Below are 20,123 nucleotides of genomic sequence, written 5' to 3'. Positions count from 1 at the left end.
ACCAACGGTGTGTCCCCGCGCTGAGACACCTAAAAGAGTAGACAGCTGTACCTACATGGCTGCGAGAGCCGGTCATTACTCTATTTTGTGAACAGCCATGTCTTCAGATTTCTACTGAAGGTATTTTCACTGGGTTCTGTTCTCATGTTAATTGGCAAGGTGTTCCATAGTTTAGCTGCCAGGTACCAGAAGGAGTGGGCCCCCAGTCTGGCTCTAAATATTCTAGGGACAGTCAGCAAGGCCATATCCATGGATCGTAAGTTACGTCCAGGGATATATCTTGTCAGTAGTGTTTGAAGGTATCGAGGACTTTTGTGTGCGGGTATGCGATGACAGTAGCACATTGCCTTAAATATGATTCTCTTCTCTACTGGCAGCCAGTGTAGGGTAGTTAAGGCCTTCTTTATAATCGTTCTCCTTGGGAGGCTGAGGACCATGCGCGCCGCTGCATTATGAACCCTTTGTAATTTAGTTAGTACTTTTTTGGAGGCACCCAGCTATAGTACGTTTCCATAGTCTAGTTGAGAGGTGATTACTGTGTGAACTATGGTTCTCCTGGCTTTGGATGGTAGCATATCTATAACCTTCCTCAGGGTTTTCATTGCCCCGTAGCACTTCCCCACAACCTTACGGATCTGGCTGTCGAAGGAAAGTTTGGAGTCGACCCGGATTCCAAGATTCTTTACTTCGGTTTTTGGGAGGGGGACTTGTACCAGTGTTTCAGGCCACCACGCAGATGACCATATGGTGGGTGTCTTTCCTACAACTAATACCTCGGTCTTATTCCCGTTTAGTTTGAGGCAGTGGTTTGTCATCCAGACTGCAAATTCCTCTAAGCATTTTGTAAAGCGGATCGCTGCCTGCTCTCTATTTTGGGATAACATAACGATTAGTTGCGTATCGTCCGCATAAGATACGATCGATACCTCATGTTTCTCTACACAATCTGCTAGTGGTCCCACATACATATTGAAGAGGGTGGGGCTCAGAAATGATCCCTGTGGGACCCTTGGAGTAAAGGGTGGCTGTCAGACATATGTGATAGTTGGGCAACTTGAAAGCTCTGTTCGGATAGAAAGGAAGTCAGCCATTTAAGGGCATTGCTGCAGATGCCACAAGCCTCTAGTCCAGAGGTCTCCAACCTTTTCTGCAGTGAGAGCTACTTGTGGTCAATCAAATTCATCGTGAGCTACTAAAGGTCCAGCAACTCGCGCATTTCTCCGAAAGACCCCCAACACCCAGATGTAAGGATACTACAGTGTTTGAACTACAGTTTACTGCGCAACCGCTGAGTGTAGTTTGTGTATTGATGAGGGCAGGAGGTTTATATTTGTACTGACATGAATATAATAATATCCTGCCAAGCCAAGTGACTTCATATCGGTCGTAACACTTTCAGATAGTTCAGGCTTTTAGATAAAGTTTTGCATGGCGACATTTAGCGCCCAAAATTCCAATCCAAAAAGCACATACACAAGGCCCACAATGCAATGTTCTATTGAGCAGAAAGCCAAGATTGGTTGAGAGATGCATGTGACGTGTCTACTGGCATCTCTGGAAATGGAAGATGGACATTTATTTTTATTAAGACACATTTACACGTTGCTCTTCCAGCCTTTGTATTAGTGTGTTACTTAAATACATTATTTGTGATTCAAAACTTTCCTAATTTAAAAAAAAGTGTCCCTCTTCAAAACTGCGTTTTGTGTTTTGTGCATTATCACACTTGGCCAGCTACCCTCACTGCAGAGAATGGGCACGTTTTTGCATGATGTGCATTGTACACCCTGTCAGCACACACACTTGGTACATAATGGATGCAGAGAGAACACCTACCAGCATCAAGAACACTTGGTACATAATGGATCATGATGCAACTTCCCTCCACGTGATGGACACTTTTTGACGTTCTGACAAGCATCGCATCACCAAATTATCTGCCATGAGACGGAATGCCAACACGGCAGCAAGCATGCCTAATGTTTTATTTAAGTGAGCCTTAGAAAGTGGCACTCATAAGAAACACTGTTTTATAACATTTCAGGTAAACCTGGTATTTTGAGCACGTATCCTCTTTTATGCAGTTGAAGTATTTCTCTGCAAATTAAGAATTGTATGTATATGATTTTAATGGTTTGCATTTAACATTGTTAAGCTCTTGAAGCGGAAAACCAAACTGTTTTCAGTTTCATTGCAGTGTGCAAACATGAAGCTTAATTGAAACACAAGAAAGATCATGACAGTCATAGATAGGATATATATTACAAGGCAGCGTTTTAATCTGTTGTTTTATGGTTTCATGTGCCCTGGACTGCAATGAGTATCCAAGCACGCATCTGCGCACCCTTCTGTCGCACTGCTAGATCAGAACATATCCTTAATCTTTCAACACATTCTTCTTTTCTTTAGGCAATCATCCTTACACAATCCTAAAATGCAAAAACTAATCCCATCCCTCCAGCTTAATCTCGCATGTGCTTAAAAGGAAACCCAAAAACTGTTCTCTCAGCTATTACTGCGTCCCGCTTTCAACCAGCTACTAAATAACTCTTTTGCAGATAACAGTCACTTTTCTTGCCTCGTAATCTCTGAACAAATGGATAAACACATAAATCACTTACAAAGCCGCAACCAGCAACCTCATCATCATGTGCACTTCCATTCCCTGCTGCCAGCATTACGTTTTGGTCAAACCACTACCGTGCGTTATTTTAAAGCACGTACACGCCAAAAAACCAGGTGTAATTCTAACTCCGTGACCTGATCAGCTAGATAGAAGTTTAAATATTTAAGAGACAGCTTTGAAAATTATTTACGTGCACTGCAAACACTTCAAGAAACAGCTTCATAATCATTGCATGAGAAGTAATCATCCCCAGTTTTCACCCATAATTCACATCAGCAATAAGCGCACGCTCCTTTACCCATCTTAAATACTATTTCCTCCCAAATCATACCATCCTACAAATGCGACAAAAAATGACATGAAAAAACAAAATAATGCTGCTTAAATTAAGTAAAATAAAAACAAAAAACTCTAAAACGTGCAGAGATTGAAATGTCCCTGGACTGCAATGAGCCACCTCGCCTATACAACTAACAGGCCAGGGTAGGGGCTCGCTACGGGTGTGGAGCTGATCAGGCCTGCGTAGGGCTCATTAAGCTTACCTGTTGCTCCGGTCGAACTGGTGGCAGGCTGAACAAGGCAGGCGCCACAGGGCCCGGTAGCAGTTTAATACTGCTTGCGCCACCTGCACACTTTCCAGCACCGGCCGCTCCGCTCTGCCATGCCTGCTGCTGTGCACGGGCACTCGACACGCAGGAAGAAAAACGCGCCGCCAGGGTTTGAAAGGTAGGTCGCGGCTGCGCAGAGACTAATGGAGGAACAACCTGATCCTCTTTGGCCCGCCCCTCCCCAGCTAAACTCAATTTGAGCAGCTGGTTTGGGTGAGGGCGGGTAACGTCGACATAAAAAATGGCCGAAATATTATAACGATGTTAATGGGCTACTAAATTGTGAGGGTACCAGCGCAAGCTACTTACGGGGCCTTGGCGAGTTACCAGTAGCTCGCGATCGACCGGTTGGAGACCGCTGCTCTAGTCTATGCAGTAACAAAGGGTGTGAGACGGTGTCAAACGCTGCGCTGAGGACCAACAAGATCAGCGCAGCTGTCTTCCCTTCATCCGCATATTTTCTTACGGTCTCAGTCGCCATTAGTAGGGCTGATTCTGTGGAGTGTGCCTTTCCAAAACCTGACTGAGAGGGGTGAAATAGGTCGTTAGTGTTAATATGATCCACCAATTGTTTATTAGTGATCTTTTCTGCGATTTTTGCCATAAATGGAAGTAATGAGATGGGACGTAGGTTATCTAGTACCGTGAAATAAAGCGAGGGTTTCTTCCTAAGTGGTTTAACAATGGCCTGTTTCCATCTAACTGGAACTGTCCCCGTCTGAAAGGAGCAGAGAATGAGTTCGGCGATGTATGGCAAGATCATATCTATCCCTTCCATTACTCTTTCTGGTCGTGCCGGGTCCAGAGGTGAGCCCGATTTTATTCCTTTAGCTGTGGCTATTAGTTCCTCCCTCTCCTGTATTTTAAATTAATTCAGTGTTACTCCGACCAACTTCCCATGGTTGACAGTGGGCTGATTGCTGCCCAGCTGTGCCTTAGTTGGAAAGGAAGCGTATATCTTAGTTACTTTGTTAGCAAAGAAATCAGCCACTTCATTGCAGATCTCTTTAGAGGAAGTAGTAACTCTTTTTTCATCTTGGTTTTTGAGGGACTTCAAGATTGTGAACATTTCTTTATGAGAGTTATTGGCTTTTTCTATTTTGTCCGTATAAAATTCACATCTACTTTTTTTTTAATCAGAGAGTGATAAACTTTTAGTTCCTTATTGTATTCTTCTTTTGACCTATTACAATAGGTTTTCCTCCATATTCGTTCTGCTTTTTTACATCTTTTGTTTGCCTTTAATAGTTCATCTTTGAACCATGGTGCTGTTACCTTCGCTCTCTTGGGGATTCTTGTGCTCCAAGGTGCAACTTTGTCTAGTGCATTAGTCATCCACGCCTCTATCTGATCATTGGCTATGTTAGTATTATTGTCTAGCATTAGCATCTGCTCCCCCAGAGCTTGTGTAAAAGATGTGGGGTTAAATTTATTCCACTTTCTAGTGGTGGTTACCTCTTTGGAAAGTTGAGCCCTCCTCCTGCACGATGGCACTGTGAACAGGACAACATAGTTCTGACCATGGGACTGGCCAGGGTACTCCTATTTCTACCTCATCGGAGTTTGTGAAAATAGGATCTAATATGTCACCTCCTTGGTGTGTTTGTGTTTCCACTCTTTGCGTTAAGTTTAGTGTGAGCAGATCCTTACAAATTGCACTTATTTCTTGGTTATCTATGTCATCGAAGTGTATATTTAGGTGCCCCAATATCAGGAATTTATTATGTCTCAGGGCTGGGTATACTATCTTGTCCTCCAGACCAGCCACAAACTGCGCTATCTGGCCAGGTGGGCGATAGATAAGGAATCCGGTCATAGTGTTGCCCTCTACAGTGGACAGAGTGAAGAAGAATGCCTCACAGTTGTCTAGGCCTGCTTGTTTGACCTCGCATTTCATGTCTTCTTTATAGAGTATGGCGATCCCCCCGCCTCTTTGGCCCTCTCTGTCCTGCCTTACTATGAGATAGTCAGTCGGGATTGCATCTATTACATCAGGGGTCGAATTTTCATTAAGCCATGTCTCGGTCAAAAACAATGCATCAATCGGTTTTTCACTGAGGAGATCGTAGATCTCATGCTTGTGTTCGGCCATTGACCTACAGTTTAATAGAGCCAGATGTATTTTAGATTCCTTGATAGTAGGTGTACTACATAGGAGTGTTGCTTTACAGTGTATACATGTTGATGCCATGTTATCGACATTCATGCTATGTTTGCATACAGTGCTGGCAGATGTACGCAATCCGAGTAATTCCTCTTTGGAGTACTTAATCCTTGCTTCACTCCTTATTGCCCCAGGGTTTCTGGCCCCTGGTCCCGTTCGGGCGCAGACGGGCTTGCCAGCGGCACGTCCGCTGCGCAGTCGCGAGCTCATTAGTCTTTAGTAGGCAGTCAGGCGGAAGGCACGCCTCTGCCCGCTAGACCAGTAGTGATGTTTCCTGACATGCTCTGCCATGCCCTCCACACAAACGGCACACAGCCGGGGCGGGCAGTAAATGTGGTAAGCTTGTAAATTGCCAATTACACAGTATATTTGTGCAAAATAAGCAAGGGCTAGTACAATTTTAAAAACACAGTTAAAACAGTACAGATTACAAGTTGTTTTTTTTAAAAGGATACAGGTAAAAAGAATATTACGGACATCTAGCGCACACTCGGCAGTCTTACCTCGAGTGTCTCTGCGCACCCGCAATCACTTCGGTCTCTAGTAGGCAGTCAGGCGGAAGGCACGCCTCTGCCCGCTAGACCGGAAGTGATGTTTCCTGACACGCTCTGCCCCGCCCTCCACACGAACGGCACACAGCCGGGATGGACCGGGGCGGGCAGTAAATGCGGTAAACTTGTAAATTGCCAATTACACAGTATATTTGTGCAAAATAAGCAAGGGCTAGTACAACTTTAAAAACACAGTTAAAACAGTACGGATTACAAGTTGTTTTTTTAAAAAGGATACAGGTAAAAAGAATATTACAGACATCTAGCGCACACTCGGCAGTCTTACCTCGAGTGCGCATTGATGATAAAACCTAGTTGATGAAGCAGGTTTATGGTGGCCTGAGTGTGTTGGAAGCACTTTTGACGAGTTATGCTTTTGATGCGCCTATCATCTAAATATGGAAAAAAGTGCATGTTTTGCCTGCACAGATGAGCAGCTCCTACTGAAAGACATTTGGTGAAAACCCTGGGGACAGTTGTGATCCCAAAGGGGAGCACTTCAAATTGCAAGTGCTGTGTGTTCATTATGAACATGAGGTACTGGCGATGTGCTGGGTGAAAAGGGATGTGGAAATAGGCATAATTCAGATTGAATGCAGCCATGAAGCTTTTTGTTACAGTAACGGAATGACATCTTGAATAGTGACCATGTGGATCTGAGGTCCAAGATTGGTTTTAAGGACCCATCATTTTTGGGAATAAGGAAGTAGAGTGAATAGACTCCTGTGCCTTGCTGGTGTATTGGCACTGGCTCTATGACCTATGATTTTTGAGGAGTGACTGAAATTCCTCTCTGAGCAACTGCTGTGGTCTGATGAGTTTCTGTTTGTGAGGTGGAATGTTTGGAGGTGTGAAGTGAGCTCCAGACAATAACCATGTTGGATAAAATCCAACACCCACTGGTAGGAGGTAATGTTCAGCCAGGCAAAAAAGAACCCTCGTAGTCAACCCCGACAGGTGTGTGGTCGGGGGAAATGGCTGGCATGTCAGGGTTTCGTGGTAGTGGCGAGGGCTTGATGAAACCACCCTTGCCTCTACCCTTGGAATTATTGCCCCTATAGGAACCCCAGTAGTAATCCCTGGGCAAGGTGGTCTGGCCCTGTGAGTGCCAGTGAGAGGGGGAGGTCTCAGGGGAGGCGGTCCTGGATCCTACGTGATAAGAGGAACTGCGAAAGGAGGCACATTACGATAATGTTTACAACACCCCCCATGGCGGACTTATTATACTTCTTCACTTTTTCCAGGAGGGAGGAGACCTGGGGTCAAAAAAGGTGTTCGAAGGGAAGAGCCAAAAGGTTTTGCTGAACCTCAGGTTTAAAATCTGACACTCAAAGCCGCCAGGCATGTCTCTGAAGGAGGATACCAGAATGTATGCCTCTAGTAGCGCTGTCAGCTGCATCAAGGGAACAGTGAAATGTGGTGTTGGATATTAGCTTTCCCAAGAGGCAATCTGGTATGCCCGCTTTTTGTGCTCCTCTGGGAGTAAATGGAGGATGCCCTCCATTTTGTCCCAGTGAGCCCTGTCGTTGCGGGATAGGAGACCAATGGCAATTCTAAAATGGTAGGTGGGCTGGGCTGCCACCCTCTTACCTGCGCCATCTATTTTTTTTAATGCTCTTTATCTGGTCAGGGTTCCTCACCAGATGTTTGAGTGTTAGACATCTTGTGTACTGTGGCAGCTACTAATGATTAAGGTGGGAGTTGCCCTTTTTTTTAATGTGGGGGTGCTGGGTGATTCTTTTTTTAGTCAGCCCTGGGAGTGATGACTCGCAACCTAATTGTTGTTGAATGTATCAGGTGTGTGGTGTAGCATGCCTTTAAACATTGACAGATACTGTGCCAAGCATTGACTAGAAGAGAGGGTTTCAAATAAAAATTCATCTTCTAAAGGCTTAGTATGTAGTTGAACCTTGTGGAAAGCGGCAGCTCTGCCTACAAGGTCATGGTAGGTGGTAGTGTTGTCTGGGAGAGATGGCTTAGCTGGATACAGATCTGGGTCTGTATCTGAAGGTGGCTCCGTATTGTAGGAGTCCCATGGGTCATCCTGTGATGGAATGGAAAACTGGTCTCCCTCTCCTCCTTCCCCTGTGTAGGAGTAAATGGAACCCTCTGGTGAGTCAGGTGGGGGCTGAATAGGTGAAGGCGGTGGTGACTGAGTGTGGTGCGCAGCAGGTGTTGGCAAAGGACTGATGTGCGCTGGGCTTGTAGCCTTGTCTGTCTTTTTCCTCTGCTTTGGTGGTATTGGGACTACCAACTTCCTCAAATAACAATTGTCTCTTGTCTGGTTGTGCCCCTGAGGGAGGAGGTCTTGTAACGATACAGCCAGTGTCCAGATGTATCATGATCTGCTTTTGTCCTGAGTCTATCACCTCTTGCAGCCTTTGAAGCACTGGTTCCACAGGCTCGAAAGTGTGTGCATGTTTGCCGAAGGGTAGGGAGTGATTTTGGCTCAGACGTGTAAGTCTTCAATGCTAGTATCTTCGGTGCCGAGGGTTTTGGGTCTGAATCTGGTATTTCTGGCGCCGATATGGAGCTGTGTTTTAACGCTGAAGATTACAGCTCTGAAGGACGTCTCAACTCTGATGGAAAAGGAGTCGGTTCGGAAGCATGTAGCCTGTGTTGTTTTTTCGGCACCACGGACGGTGTGTCCAAAGCAGCCGGTCGGTGCCGACCATGGCCCAAATGCAGTGGTTGCACAACAATATTCTTTGGCTGATCTGGGGGAGGTAGACGACCCTTTGTGAAGGTCTGCTGTGGTCAGGGTGGAGGTGTAGCGGGCAAAGTACTTAATGGATGCCCTGGAGTGAGATTCTACATCTCCATTTCGGAACTGGAGCTGTCCTCTGGAGGGAAGAAGCCCTCATCAGCAGCCAATTGGCAGGCTTGTACCTCCTGCTGAGGGCCTTCGGAGCCGAAGAGATCTGATGCATCTTCAGCACTGTGGTGGGACATCTCGGGCATCGAATTTACGGTCATGTAACGTCTTCTTTGAGCGAAATGACCTGCAGTGCTCACAGATAGCTTCCGTGTGTTCAAGGGAGAGGAACAAGTTACATACCTCATGGAGATGAGTGCGAGGAACCTTGGCATGGCAGCAGAGACAGAAGTGAAAGGGTGTCCGGTCAATCACTGGGTGAACACAGTGTGGAGGGAAAGTAGAAGATGAAGACTGCACCGAAAGGCGTAGGCCCATGGGGGCGGCAGTTGACTCGAGCCACCTCGACGAGGTTGGCGTCGATGAACTGACGAGGCAGACCGAGAACAACCACAATCGAAAGCAATACAGATGGTAGTGTTTGGAAAGAATAAACGATGACTGTGTTGAACCGGAGTACATGAGCACACGTCCAAACCGAACGGCGGAAGAAAACAATCTAACATTGGAGTCGATGACCATGCGCATTACCAGCAATAGGAAGAGTCCTATACCTCATGACTCTAAAAACTTTCTTCGGAAAAAAAAAGACTTCCACACATCCAAGCCCAATACTAGATGGCGGGATTATGCTAACCATGTGTACCTACAGCTACACATGCCTTGAATGTTAGTTTACCTTTACCTAAATTATTCAACACTGTAAATAGGTGTGTTTAAAGAGTGTAGGCCCTTAATAATGTACCAGATTTAGGAATCTTTCACTCATTGGTAATGGCAGGGTAGTTGGACCATCATTTTCATGGTTTGTTGCAAAATGTAATTTCTTTTTATTTATTTATTTTCCTCATTAGCCTCTGACCCCCGCAAACTGGTAATCTGCCATATCGCCAACCTACCAGGGGTACACCTGCATCTGACCTGTTGCTAACCTCTCGCTGTTTATGAAAGAGTGGTCATGCTCTCTTCCGATTTTGATAAAACCAGAGACCAGAGTTGTGGACGGAACCCTCCTTCGAACACTATTACCTGGTGACCCAATGATACGGAGGGGGATCCGTCCATCTCGGTCAAGGAGCTTTCCAAAAGGCCTAATCATAGGACAAGAAAAGAAAGGAGATGATCTTTACCAATTACATAGAAGAAATTGATTATTTATTCTACTGTATGAACTGGAAGCCATTTTAATAGACAGTCCCAAATTGCTTTCTTCTTGCTATTTTTTAGTCTGGCCAAGTTGATTATAGATGTTTTATAGACTGATGAAAGCCATTCAGAGAGTAAGGGAGGCGAAACCTCTGCCCATTTCTTGCATATTTCTCGTCTAGCCAGCAGAATAGCAAAGAAGAGAAAACTCCTAGAGTATCCAGTGATTTCCATTTGAATACCAAAACTTATTAGGCTAAGGGTGATATGGACTGGCTGTTCTAAAATAGACGACAGAGTGGAAGACACCTTTTGCCAAAATTCCGAAATATCCGGACAAGTCCAAAACATATGTGTGTCCGGCGCCCTTTCCATATTGGATTTTTTGCAACTTGCCGGTGGATCATTGGACATCTTAGAGAGTCTGGCAGGGGACAGATAAGCTCTGTGTGTTGTGAAGTAATGGTTTCTTCTCAGCCAAGCTGGCTTCACAACGGAAAACAAGGTGTTATATGAGATCTGCCATAGTTCAGTATTATCCCCTTCCACAATCAACTCTTCCCATAATTCACCGGCTAATCTGAAATCTCCGTCTATTGCACCCTCAATTGCCCAATAAAATGAAGCTACCTCCTTCTTGCCAGCTGACTTTTTGACCAGAAGTTCGTCAACATCGTTACCCAATCCAATAGGCTTTTTGTGATTTTGGGACCAACTTTTTAGCTGTATGTATTTGAATCTTGACATGCCACCTTCCAATTTATCATTTAGAGTTGCCCAAGGAAGTAGAGAGCCATCTTCAGTTAAGTCTGGGAGAGAACATGGCGGCCGTGAGCTAAGCAGTCGCTTGCCGTGCTGGAAGCCTCTCCTGCCTTTGATGTTGGTGTCGTTGTAGTGGTTCAACGCCGCACACGCCTAGGAGATTATGACAGTGCTTGTGCAATACCGCGCTACTGATGTTTAAAAATTGAATATTTATTTGTTTGGCGGTACCTTTTGTGATGTGCGTCGGTACCTTGGTGGACCTGCCGCGCTGCCTCGTTGCTGTATCGGAGCTGAGAAGGGGTTGGAGGTACGCTGGCTGTTCCGCGTCGGACAACACCGGGTCGCTTCCTGTAACGCGAGTGGCAGAGTCAGCACCTGTTGGGCGGCAGGAGCAGCCACCTTCACGCTGGACGAGGAGGCCGTGCAGCAACACGCCGCTGCTGAGGAAAGTTCGGCCGCAGAGATTAGAGAGGTGGCGTTGATTGTCCCGGGGGGGCAGCAGCGTCTAACACAAGGTAACACAGTGAGCCTCCCAGTGGGAGAGCCCCCAGGCCATCATATTCTACCATACTGCCTGAGAAGGAAAGGCAAGGAGGTAGGGCAGTCAGAGGCTGTGGTTGGGGGTAAATCTGAAATAAATAATTCTGGTAAACCGGGTAAAATAGGTAGACCAAAAAAAAAACCAACATCTAAAACCAAATTACAGGCCAAACAAGAAAATAAGGAGGGTAGTGCCTTAAAAAAAAATCACAAAAGGGTCTTTTGGTAATGTACAGCTATTCGAGGGGGAGCCAGCGGAAAATTTTGATGAGAATACCGATAAAAGCTCCTCCCCCTATCAAACACATAAGGGAAAAGGCCCAAAAAACACCAAAAGAAGAGGCCTCTTTTCGGGGGCTAAAGTTATGGTAACTCCCTCGCTGAGGTCGTACTTTAAGGTCTTACCTCAAGTTTTGGACGTGGTAGAACAGGGTGAAGCTCTCAGGACAAATAGTATGCAGCTCCATTCCTCCTCTAATATGGCAACAGAGAGCCCTCAGCCGGTCCCGGAGCCTTGCCCTCAACTAAGAATCAGTGCGGACATTTCGCAAATCTCTGCCCTACCCCTGAGTTCTTCCATTACATCAGAGCCACAGCCGCAGTTACAACCGCAGCCACAGTTACAGCTACAGTTACAGTCACAGCTGCGGAGTAAATTGCAGGACGGACAACTCACCCTGTTAAGAGAGTCAGAGACACTAGTACCCTCTGAATTTAATGAGATCACAAATTTAACAATTCTCCCTATAGGCGGAAGAGACGAAGCTGTTATGGCCCATGGAAGGGTGGAAGTAAATACAGATGTGGGGGCAGGGGGATGCGATGATTTCCCCCAGATACTGGGCTAGAGTCATTCCTCACCATGGCATCTGATATTAAAAAGGGTTTTGCAACCTCAGAGGCAAATCAGGGGGACATTAGGCTTTTTTGTGAAACCCTAGAAAAAAAGCTAGATATTCTGAACTCCAGGACGGGAGTTCTAGAAAACACGGTAGAAGAACTCAAGACAGAACTGGGAGCAGCTAAAGATGACATCACTTTACTTAGAAAAGAGGAAACTGCACTCAGAGACCGAGTGGAGTCACTGGAAAACTACTCTAGGCGCAATAATTTGCGCCTTTTGAAGGTGCCAGAGGGGAAAGAAGGAGAGGACCTAAAATCCTTTATCATAGCCCTTATCAAGGAGGTGGTGCAGATTGATAAATCAGAAGAGGAATTGAGGCAAGATATCCAGAGGATACATAGGGACCCCTATAGGAAAAACCCTAATCGCACAAAGCCAAGGAGGATTCTTATCAACTTCCTTACTTTCGAAATAAAAGAGAAAATTCTAATGGCGGCTCTTAAATTAAAATCCTTGAAATCAAGAGATTTCATCTTTGAGATTAGGTCAGATCTCTCGCGTGCCACTCTGGATCGCCAGTGGGAGTTGGGGAAGAGAATGGAAGACTTTAGGAAATTGGGGGCAGTGGTCCAACTTAAATTTCCGGCCCAATTGAGGATCATGCTGAATAACAAGATGCACAATGTACGAACAGTGCAGGAGGCAGATGATCTGCTTGGAAGTTTTAAATAATTCCCTCTTCACACTATGTTAAATTATGCATAGTAGGTAGCAACCCGCCAAAATTTAAGTGATGTCTCTGATGGTTAAGTACTTTGTGAAATATTTGGTATACACCAGGTATATATATGAACTAAATCTTATACTTGACAAATATACATATATATACACAAGCACTGTCACAAATTAATTGTCACAAATTAATAAAAGAAAAAAAAGGGCAGCGAAGGAGCTACCGGCTGGCAGAACCTGGAGTCTCCAGGTAAATAGGGGTTGGGTTCTCTAAGGGGGGTGGGGTGGAGGTAGCACTGGGGAGGGAGTAGAGGGGTAAAATAATAAATAAAATAATCCTCATCAGTCTTTTAGCTCAATTAGGTTCTTTCTTATTAGTCTTTCATAGCTGCTGGCCAGGAGTATGCTTTGTACAGGATGGGGTAGGATTAAACCGCGGTCCCCCTAGTTCGCCGTGAAAACGATCCAATGCCTATCATGGAATGTAAATGGCCTCAGAGTCAGAAGTAGGAGAGAAAGAATACTGCAATATTTGAGGGATGACCCGCACAAATAATTATCCTGCAGGAAACCCACCTTATTAGAAAGGAAGTTACTGAAATATGCTGCAAGCTTAGGGGGGTGGAACACTGTCTCTGTTCCGGTCAGTCATCCAATGTCAGGGGGGTTGCTATATTAATTAAAAAGCAAGCCAATGTTATTGTTCAGGATATGAAGACAGACTCTAGTGGTAGATGGGTTATAGCAAGGATCTTAGCAGACAATACCCCTATCACTGTAGTCGGTTATTACGGTCCTAACCAGGACGACCCTTCAACTTTAAAAACAATTTTTTTACACCTATTAGGGCTTCCTGATAAAACAATTCTTGCTGGGGATTTTAAAATAGTTTTAAATCCTCAATGGGACTAATCACCAAATAGTAGAGCTAATATCCCGTCTAAATTTAGAGCCTTTCTGAAATCTATGATGATGCAAAATGCCCTAATCGATATCTGGAGGGAGAGGTCTGGTACCCAATTGGGAGTGTCTTTTAATAATAAAAAATACAGACACAAATCCAGGATAGACTATATTTTAATTAGTAATGATTTGAGAAGCAATATTAAAGATATAGGCTATCTGACTCCTCACCTTTCGGATCACGCAGCTGTTTGGATGGAATGGGATTTAGCAAGGAAACCCCAACAAAGAGTTTAGTCGTTTGATCGAACTATTATTTTAGATAAAGAGGGTATCACTTTTTTATCCCAAGAAATTAAATCTTTGTTAGATATTAACATTGGCTCTGCCGATATCACGGTTGTTTGGGACACTCTAAAAGCCTTCTTGAGGGGACTGGCTACAAACAGAACCTCATATAAAAATAGGAAGTATAGGGAGGGAATTTCACAAATAGAGGTTCAAATGAAAGAGGTTGAAAAAAACATAATTGAAGAGGCAGATCAGGAGCAAATTAAAAAATTAATTGATAAACTAGAATCTCTCAAAGTGCTTCTGGAAAGTATATTTCAGGCTAGAATCTCCAGTAGATGGGCGGTCAGTAAATTAGCTCATTTTGCATATGGTGAAGGGGCTGGTAGATTACTAGCCTGGAAGGCTAAATCAGACAGGGTGTGTAATCTGATTAAGGAGATACAGGATGTAGATTCTAATACAATAACAACTAATGAGGATAAAATAGGAGATGCTTTTCACACGTACTTTAAGGAATTATATGATAAAGACAACTACATGGACAAAACTGCTGTAGAGACTGGTTAAATTCAATTCATCTTCCAGTTCTGGAATCTATCAAGAGGCAAAATCTAGAGGCAGAAATCTCGCAGCAGGAAGTTAGGAAGGCTCTCTCAGTTTGTAAAACTGGTAAAGCAGCAGGGCTGGATGGTCTTCCAGTGGAAGTCTATAAATCGGTGGGAGAAGCTATAATTCCATATATGACTATACTCTTTAATAAAGTCTTAATAGAAGGGGTTAAACCACCTTCTTCGTGGGGAGAAGTAAACATCACTTTGATCTTGAAACCGGGTAAATCCCCTACAGATTGCGGGTCGTATAGACCCATTTCGCTCCTTAATTCCGACTATAAGGTCTTTACTAGAATCCTGGCTGATAGACTAGGAGCAGTTGCAGGAGATCTGCTTAATACAGATCAGAAGGGGTTCTTAAAGGGGAGAAACCTTTTTGATCTCACCCCCGATCTGATAGGAGCAATTGATTTCTCTTCTAGTTTTGCTCTTCCATTGGCGGCCATGACCCTTGACGCAACAAAAGCATTTGATAGGGTAAATTGGAATTATCTCGCCGTAGTTTTGGAGAAACTGAATTTTGGCCCAAAGTTTTGTTGAACTATAAAACTTCTATATAGTGACCCGTCTGCAAGGTTGGTAGCTAATGACAATCTGACAAAGCCTTTTAGTATTAAGAGAGGAACACAACAGGGCTGCCCTCTCTCTCCCCTTCTCTTCGATCTGTACATAGAGCCATTTGCTCAGAGTATTAGGGAGGAGCAAGCCATAGTACCATTCAAGAGCGGCTCATGGAAGAGAAAGGTAGCCCTGTATGCAGACGACATTTTAATCTTGTCATCAGACTTGGATACATCATTTCCTCAAGTCATTAGGCTGGCAGAAGATTTTGGCAGAGTGTCTGGCTACGAAGTCAATGCTGGAAAAACGGAAATTATGACATCTCCCCTTGACCATCCTGGTTTAGAGTAAACTTGATAAAAATGGTTATTTTACCAAGAGTAACCTTTCTCTTCAATACTATCCCTTTACATTTTGACAAACAACTTATTGATAGATTTCAGCAGGCAATAAACTAATTCGTATGGACCTACAAGGCAACCAGGATCTCCTGGAAAAAACTCAGACGGAGAAGACAAAAGGGTGGTCTTACACTCCCGGACGTCCAGTATTATGCGTGGGCATTTCAATTAACCTATTCAAGAATGCTGTTAAAACATCCAGATGATTCGGATAGGGGGAAATTGTTTAAAGCGATGCTCGACCAATCGGAGCTTCCCCAAGAAGGCTTCCTCTTTAAATATGGAGATAAAATAAAATTCAAAAAAGTCAGGCTGAAAGTTTTATGTGGAGCGGCCCAAATGTGGGCCAGAATAAAAGCATTAATTGGACTGGAGTATTATTCAAGATTAGCCCCGTGGTGGGACAGCCCAGGGTCTCCTAGTTGCCTTAAAGATGTGTTTGTCACACCATTAAAAACAGCAGGTTTAACAACAAAATGTACATTTATGATCGGTGTTCTAATTATTCCTTATATGCTGAACTGCAGTAAGGTGCGATATAGATTTAGTATATTTCTTAGTCTGTAATAATGCAGGCCGATGGAAAAGCAACAATATTTAACTTAATTCATAAAGATGTATCACAAATAGGATAGGAAGCAAGTAGCCGTGGCAAATGAAGGGTAAACTGAGTCCACGAGGCACTGGGAGTTTGTCAGAGTAAAAAGCAACCCGTTCAGGCAAAATGGGTTCACCGATCACTCTTTAACATTCATTTCCATTCATTTGAAATTCCATCAATGAGTTGCAAGAATCTTGATTAGCTTGGAGAAGTGTAAGCGCTGATGCCATAACACGGGGTGCGCTCTAAGGTAACACAGGACTTCTTGTCCAAGGCTTAAGAAATTCTAATGGAAAACACTGTTGCCATAAAAATACAATACTTGGTAGATCAGCTCAGAGTAAATCTAATTTTTGGAAAATGCATAGTCTCTATGACACGAACAATAAACAATCTGCTTTTAGAAGCTAAAGATTCAGGTGCACAGTTTTATGTGAATTATAAAATAGTATACACAGTATAGAAACATGGAAAATGCAGCTTGGGGCTAAGTTTCCCACACACTGAAAATAAACCAGGGTGTAGTAGTTAACTTCTGAGCGATGAAACCTAAATGTAACAGTATATCGACGGGCTTACCTTGCAAGAACTTCTTCGAGGAAACCACTGTCCTGGCTAATAAGATCGAGAAGAAGGTTAAAATCTTGCTGAACAGCTTTGGCTTGATCAAAAAGAGGTTTCGGCACAGGAGAGGGTAGCAATGAAAACGGAGCAAAGCTCACCACCTGCAAGGAGACATCCACATTTAAACCAGATAGCTTTTGCAAGGGATAATCTGGAGTATTGACAAACACGTTGCTACAATAATCAAACTATCAAGTAGTAAATTCAATTTACTCTAGTCTAACCTCATTATAGCATGATGCAAATACATTTAAAAAAATAGAATAACTTTCGTAAACACATGGTAATGGTGTATCAAAGAACTAAGAGTAGAGTTAGAAACACAAAACAAGACAACAAGGAAGCTATACCTATGCTGTTTCAGTGCATCAAGAGGTATGGAAGAGATAAGATGAACACTATCTTTCCTCAAGACTGTCGGCTCCTCTCCAAAAACAGATAAATGTCAGATGCTGGCATGTACAATGCATTTCTGAAGGTGCACACTGTTCATGCAGATACATTTAAATGTTAATACATCACCTCATTGGAACCGAAGGTAGAGCTAATGAGCGGCAGCCAATGGAGCTAGACATACTCTGCTGGGCTATAGCCACCACCAACCCCACTCATACAATAATTACAGCTTTTTAGAGCCCCTGGAGTGGTGGGTTGGTTCTGGGTTTTGGGAAATAACGACCCTTGCAGTGGTTCTGGTGCAGAGGGGCATCCTTTTTTCACCAAAAACATAGATTTTAAACTTTGTCCAGTACATTCCAGCCAGGGCACAAATCCTACAAAAAGAAGTGGGAGGACTAACCAAGTTAGGCAGTATGCAAGTGACGTCAAGGCAAGTGGCATCACAGGAAGTGGCATCACTACCCATGACCTCCCAGGAAGTGACATTAGATCTTAAGACTTCACATATGTTTAGCAGGTCTATCTTGAGTACATCCGAGTGCATTACAATATTTAACAAATGAGATTTTGCGTTGAGGTTGTGCCCAAAAATGTACGCCATCAAAACGCAAAATTGGGACCATAGCTCATAGATGTATTTTTTAAAACCCTACCACAAAGACATTGGCAAAAAAATGTGACTATAAATCTGTTATGCTTAATTGGCTGCAAAGTCTGTATTTTAAAAATATTGTATGGGGTTAGGGCACCTGCTGCAGAGATCTTTGTGTGCCAGCTAAATATCAGGGAATAATATTAGTAAGATAACTCAGGAGGATAACGTATTGGCTGGAGTTATCTAGGTTTTGTCTAGTCCCATTTTTGAGTGAAAGCAACAGAGGGTTAATATGTCTCCTGCAAGCATATTATGTAACACAAAGATGACAAGATTTTTATTTTATGTAAATCGGTAAGTGGGTTACTGCTTTTAACACAGAGATCCTTCTGTTACTTGCAGTTCATAAATTGTAATCCTTCTACTATACCACAGTGAGCTATGAGGGACATGTGACTCCTACACCTTGTAACCCTCAGTGTCTTATGTAACACATCAATCAATCAATCAATCCATTTGTAGAGCGCACTACACACCTGTGAGGGTCTCAAGGTGCTGGGGGTGGGGGGGTGAGGGGGGGCTGCTACTGCTCGAACAACCAGGTCTTGAGAAGTCTTCTGAAGGTCAGCAGGTCCTGGGTCTGTCGCAGGCGGATGGGGAGGGTGTTCCAAGTCTTGGCGGCGAGGTGGGAGAATGATCTGCCGCCAGCTGTCGCTCGTCGGATGTGGGGGAGGGTGGCGAGGTCAGCGGAGCGAAACTGGCAGTTCGGGATGTAGAAGGTGAGTTGTTTGTTGCGGTACGCTGGTCCGGAGTTGTGGAGTGCTTTGTGAGCGTGGGTGAGGAGCTTGAAGGTGATCCTCTTGTTGAAGGGGAGCCAGTGCAGGTCTTTCAGGTGGGCTGTGATGTGGCTGTGGTGGGGGATGTCGAGGATGAGGCGTGCAGGGGCGTTATGTATGCATTGTAGTCGTTTCTGGAGTTTGGCTGCGGTTCCCGCGTAGAGGGTGTTGCCGTAGTTCAGCCTGCTGCTGACGAGGGCCTGGGTGACCGTCCTTTTGGTTCCGGTGGGGATCCATCTGTAGCTCTTGCGGAGCATGAGGAGGGTGTTGAAGCAGGAGGAGGAGACGGCGTTAACTTGCTGGGTCATAGACAGTGATGAGTCAAGGATGACCCCCAGGTTGCGTGGTCAGTGGGTGTCGGTGCAGCTCCCAGCGTGGCCGGCCACCATGAGTCGTCCCAGGCGGAGGGGGTGGATCCGATGATGAGGACCTTCATCTTGTCCGAGTTCAGGCGGCTGCTCTTCATCCATTCGGCGATGGCCTTCATTCCTTCCTGGAGCTTCATTTTGGCGGTGGTGGGGGGCTTGGTGAGGGAGAGGATCAGCTGGGTGTCGTGGACGTAAGAGATGATGTTGAGGTCGTGCGATCGGACGATGTTGGCGAGCGGTGCCATATGAAGAGTGTCGGACTGAGGGACAATCCTTGGGTACACCGCAGATGATCTTGGTGTCTTTAGATCAGAATGGAGGGAGGCGGACTATCTGGGTTGTGCCGGTGAGGAAGGAGGTGGTCCAGTCCAGGGCATTGTCGTGGATCCCTGCGTTGTGGAGGTGTGTGCGTAGGGTGTGGTGGCAGACGGTGTCGAAGGCAACCGAAAGGTCCAGGAGGATGAGGGCCGCGGTTTCTCCGTTGTCCAGCAGGGCACTGATGTCGTCGGGTGCGCCGATGAGGGCTGTTTCGGTGCTGTGGTTGCTGCAGAATCCGGACTGGGACGGGTCCAGGATGTTTTTCTCTTCGATGAAGGAGGTCAGTTGCCAGTTGACAATCTTCTCGATGACTATCGCCGGGAACGGGAGATGGGCCGGAAGTTCTTGAGGTCCTTGGGGTCCGCCTTGGGTTTCTTGAGTAAGGCGTTGATCTCGGCGTGCTTCCAGCTTTCCGGGAAGGTGGCGGTTTCAAAGGAGTTGTTGATGATCTTGCGGAGATGGGGTGCGATGGTGGAGCTGGCTATGTTGAAGATGTGGTGCAGGCAGGGGTCTGATGGTGAGCCGGAGTGGATGGTGTTCATGATTTTGATGGCGTCGTCGCCGTTGATGTGGGTCCAGGAGAGCAGGGGGTCGGTGTGGCTGGGGGGCGGTGAGTCTGAGGTGCCGGTGGCTGTCGAGGGGGCCTGGTTGTTGAAGCTGTCATGGATGTCTGCGATCTTGCGGTGGAAGAAGGTGGCTAGGGAGTCACAAAGGTCTTGCGATGACAGGATGTCGTTGAAGTTGGGGTTGGATAGTTCCTT

The 20,123-nt window shown here is 45.1% G+C and overlaps 1 protein-coding gene across 5 annotated transcripts in view; it reads right to left on the bottom strand.

Moving 5' to 3' along the window:
• GSS (glutathione synthetase) overlaps positions 1–20,123 on the bottom strand; it is a 651,892-nt gene that overhangs the window by 569,005 nt on the left and 62,764 nt on the right. For all 5 annotated transcript variants that reach the window (XM_085619008.1, XM_085619005.1, XM_085619007.1 and 2 more), the window contains one exon: positions 16,802–16,947. In XM_085619008.1, coding sequence (XP_085475134.1) covers positions 16,802–16,947 — 146 coding nt within the window. The remainder of the gene's footprint in view (positions 1–16,801; positions 16,948–20,123) is intronic.

This window comes from Triturus cristatus, chromosome 7 (genome assembly GCF_964204655.1).
Source record: "Triturus cristatus chromosome 7, aTriCri1.1, whole genome shotgun sequence".
NCBI lineage: Eukaryota > Metazoa > Chordata > Amphibia > Caudata > Salamandridae > Triturus > Triturus cristatus.
The sequence above is the reverse complement of the archived record's forward strand: the minus strand, read 5'-3'. Positions and strand labels throughout refer to the sequence as shown.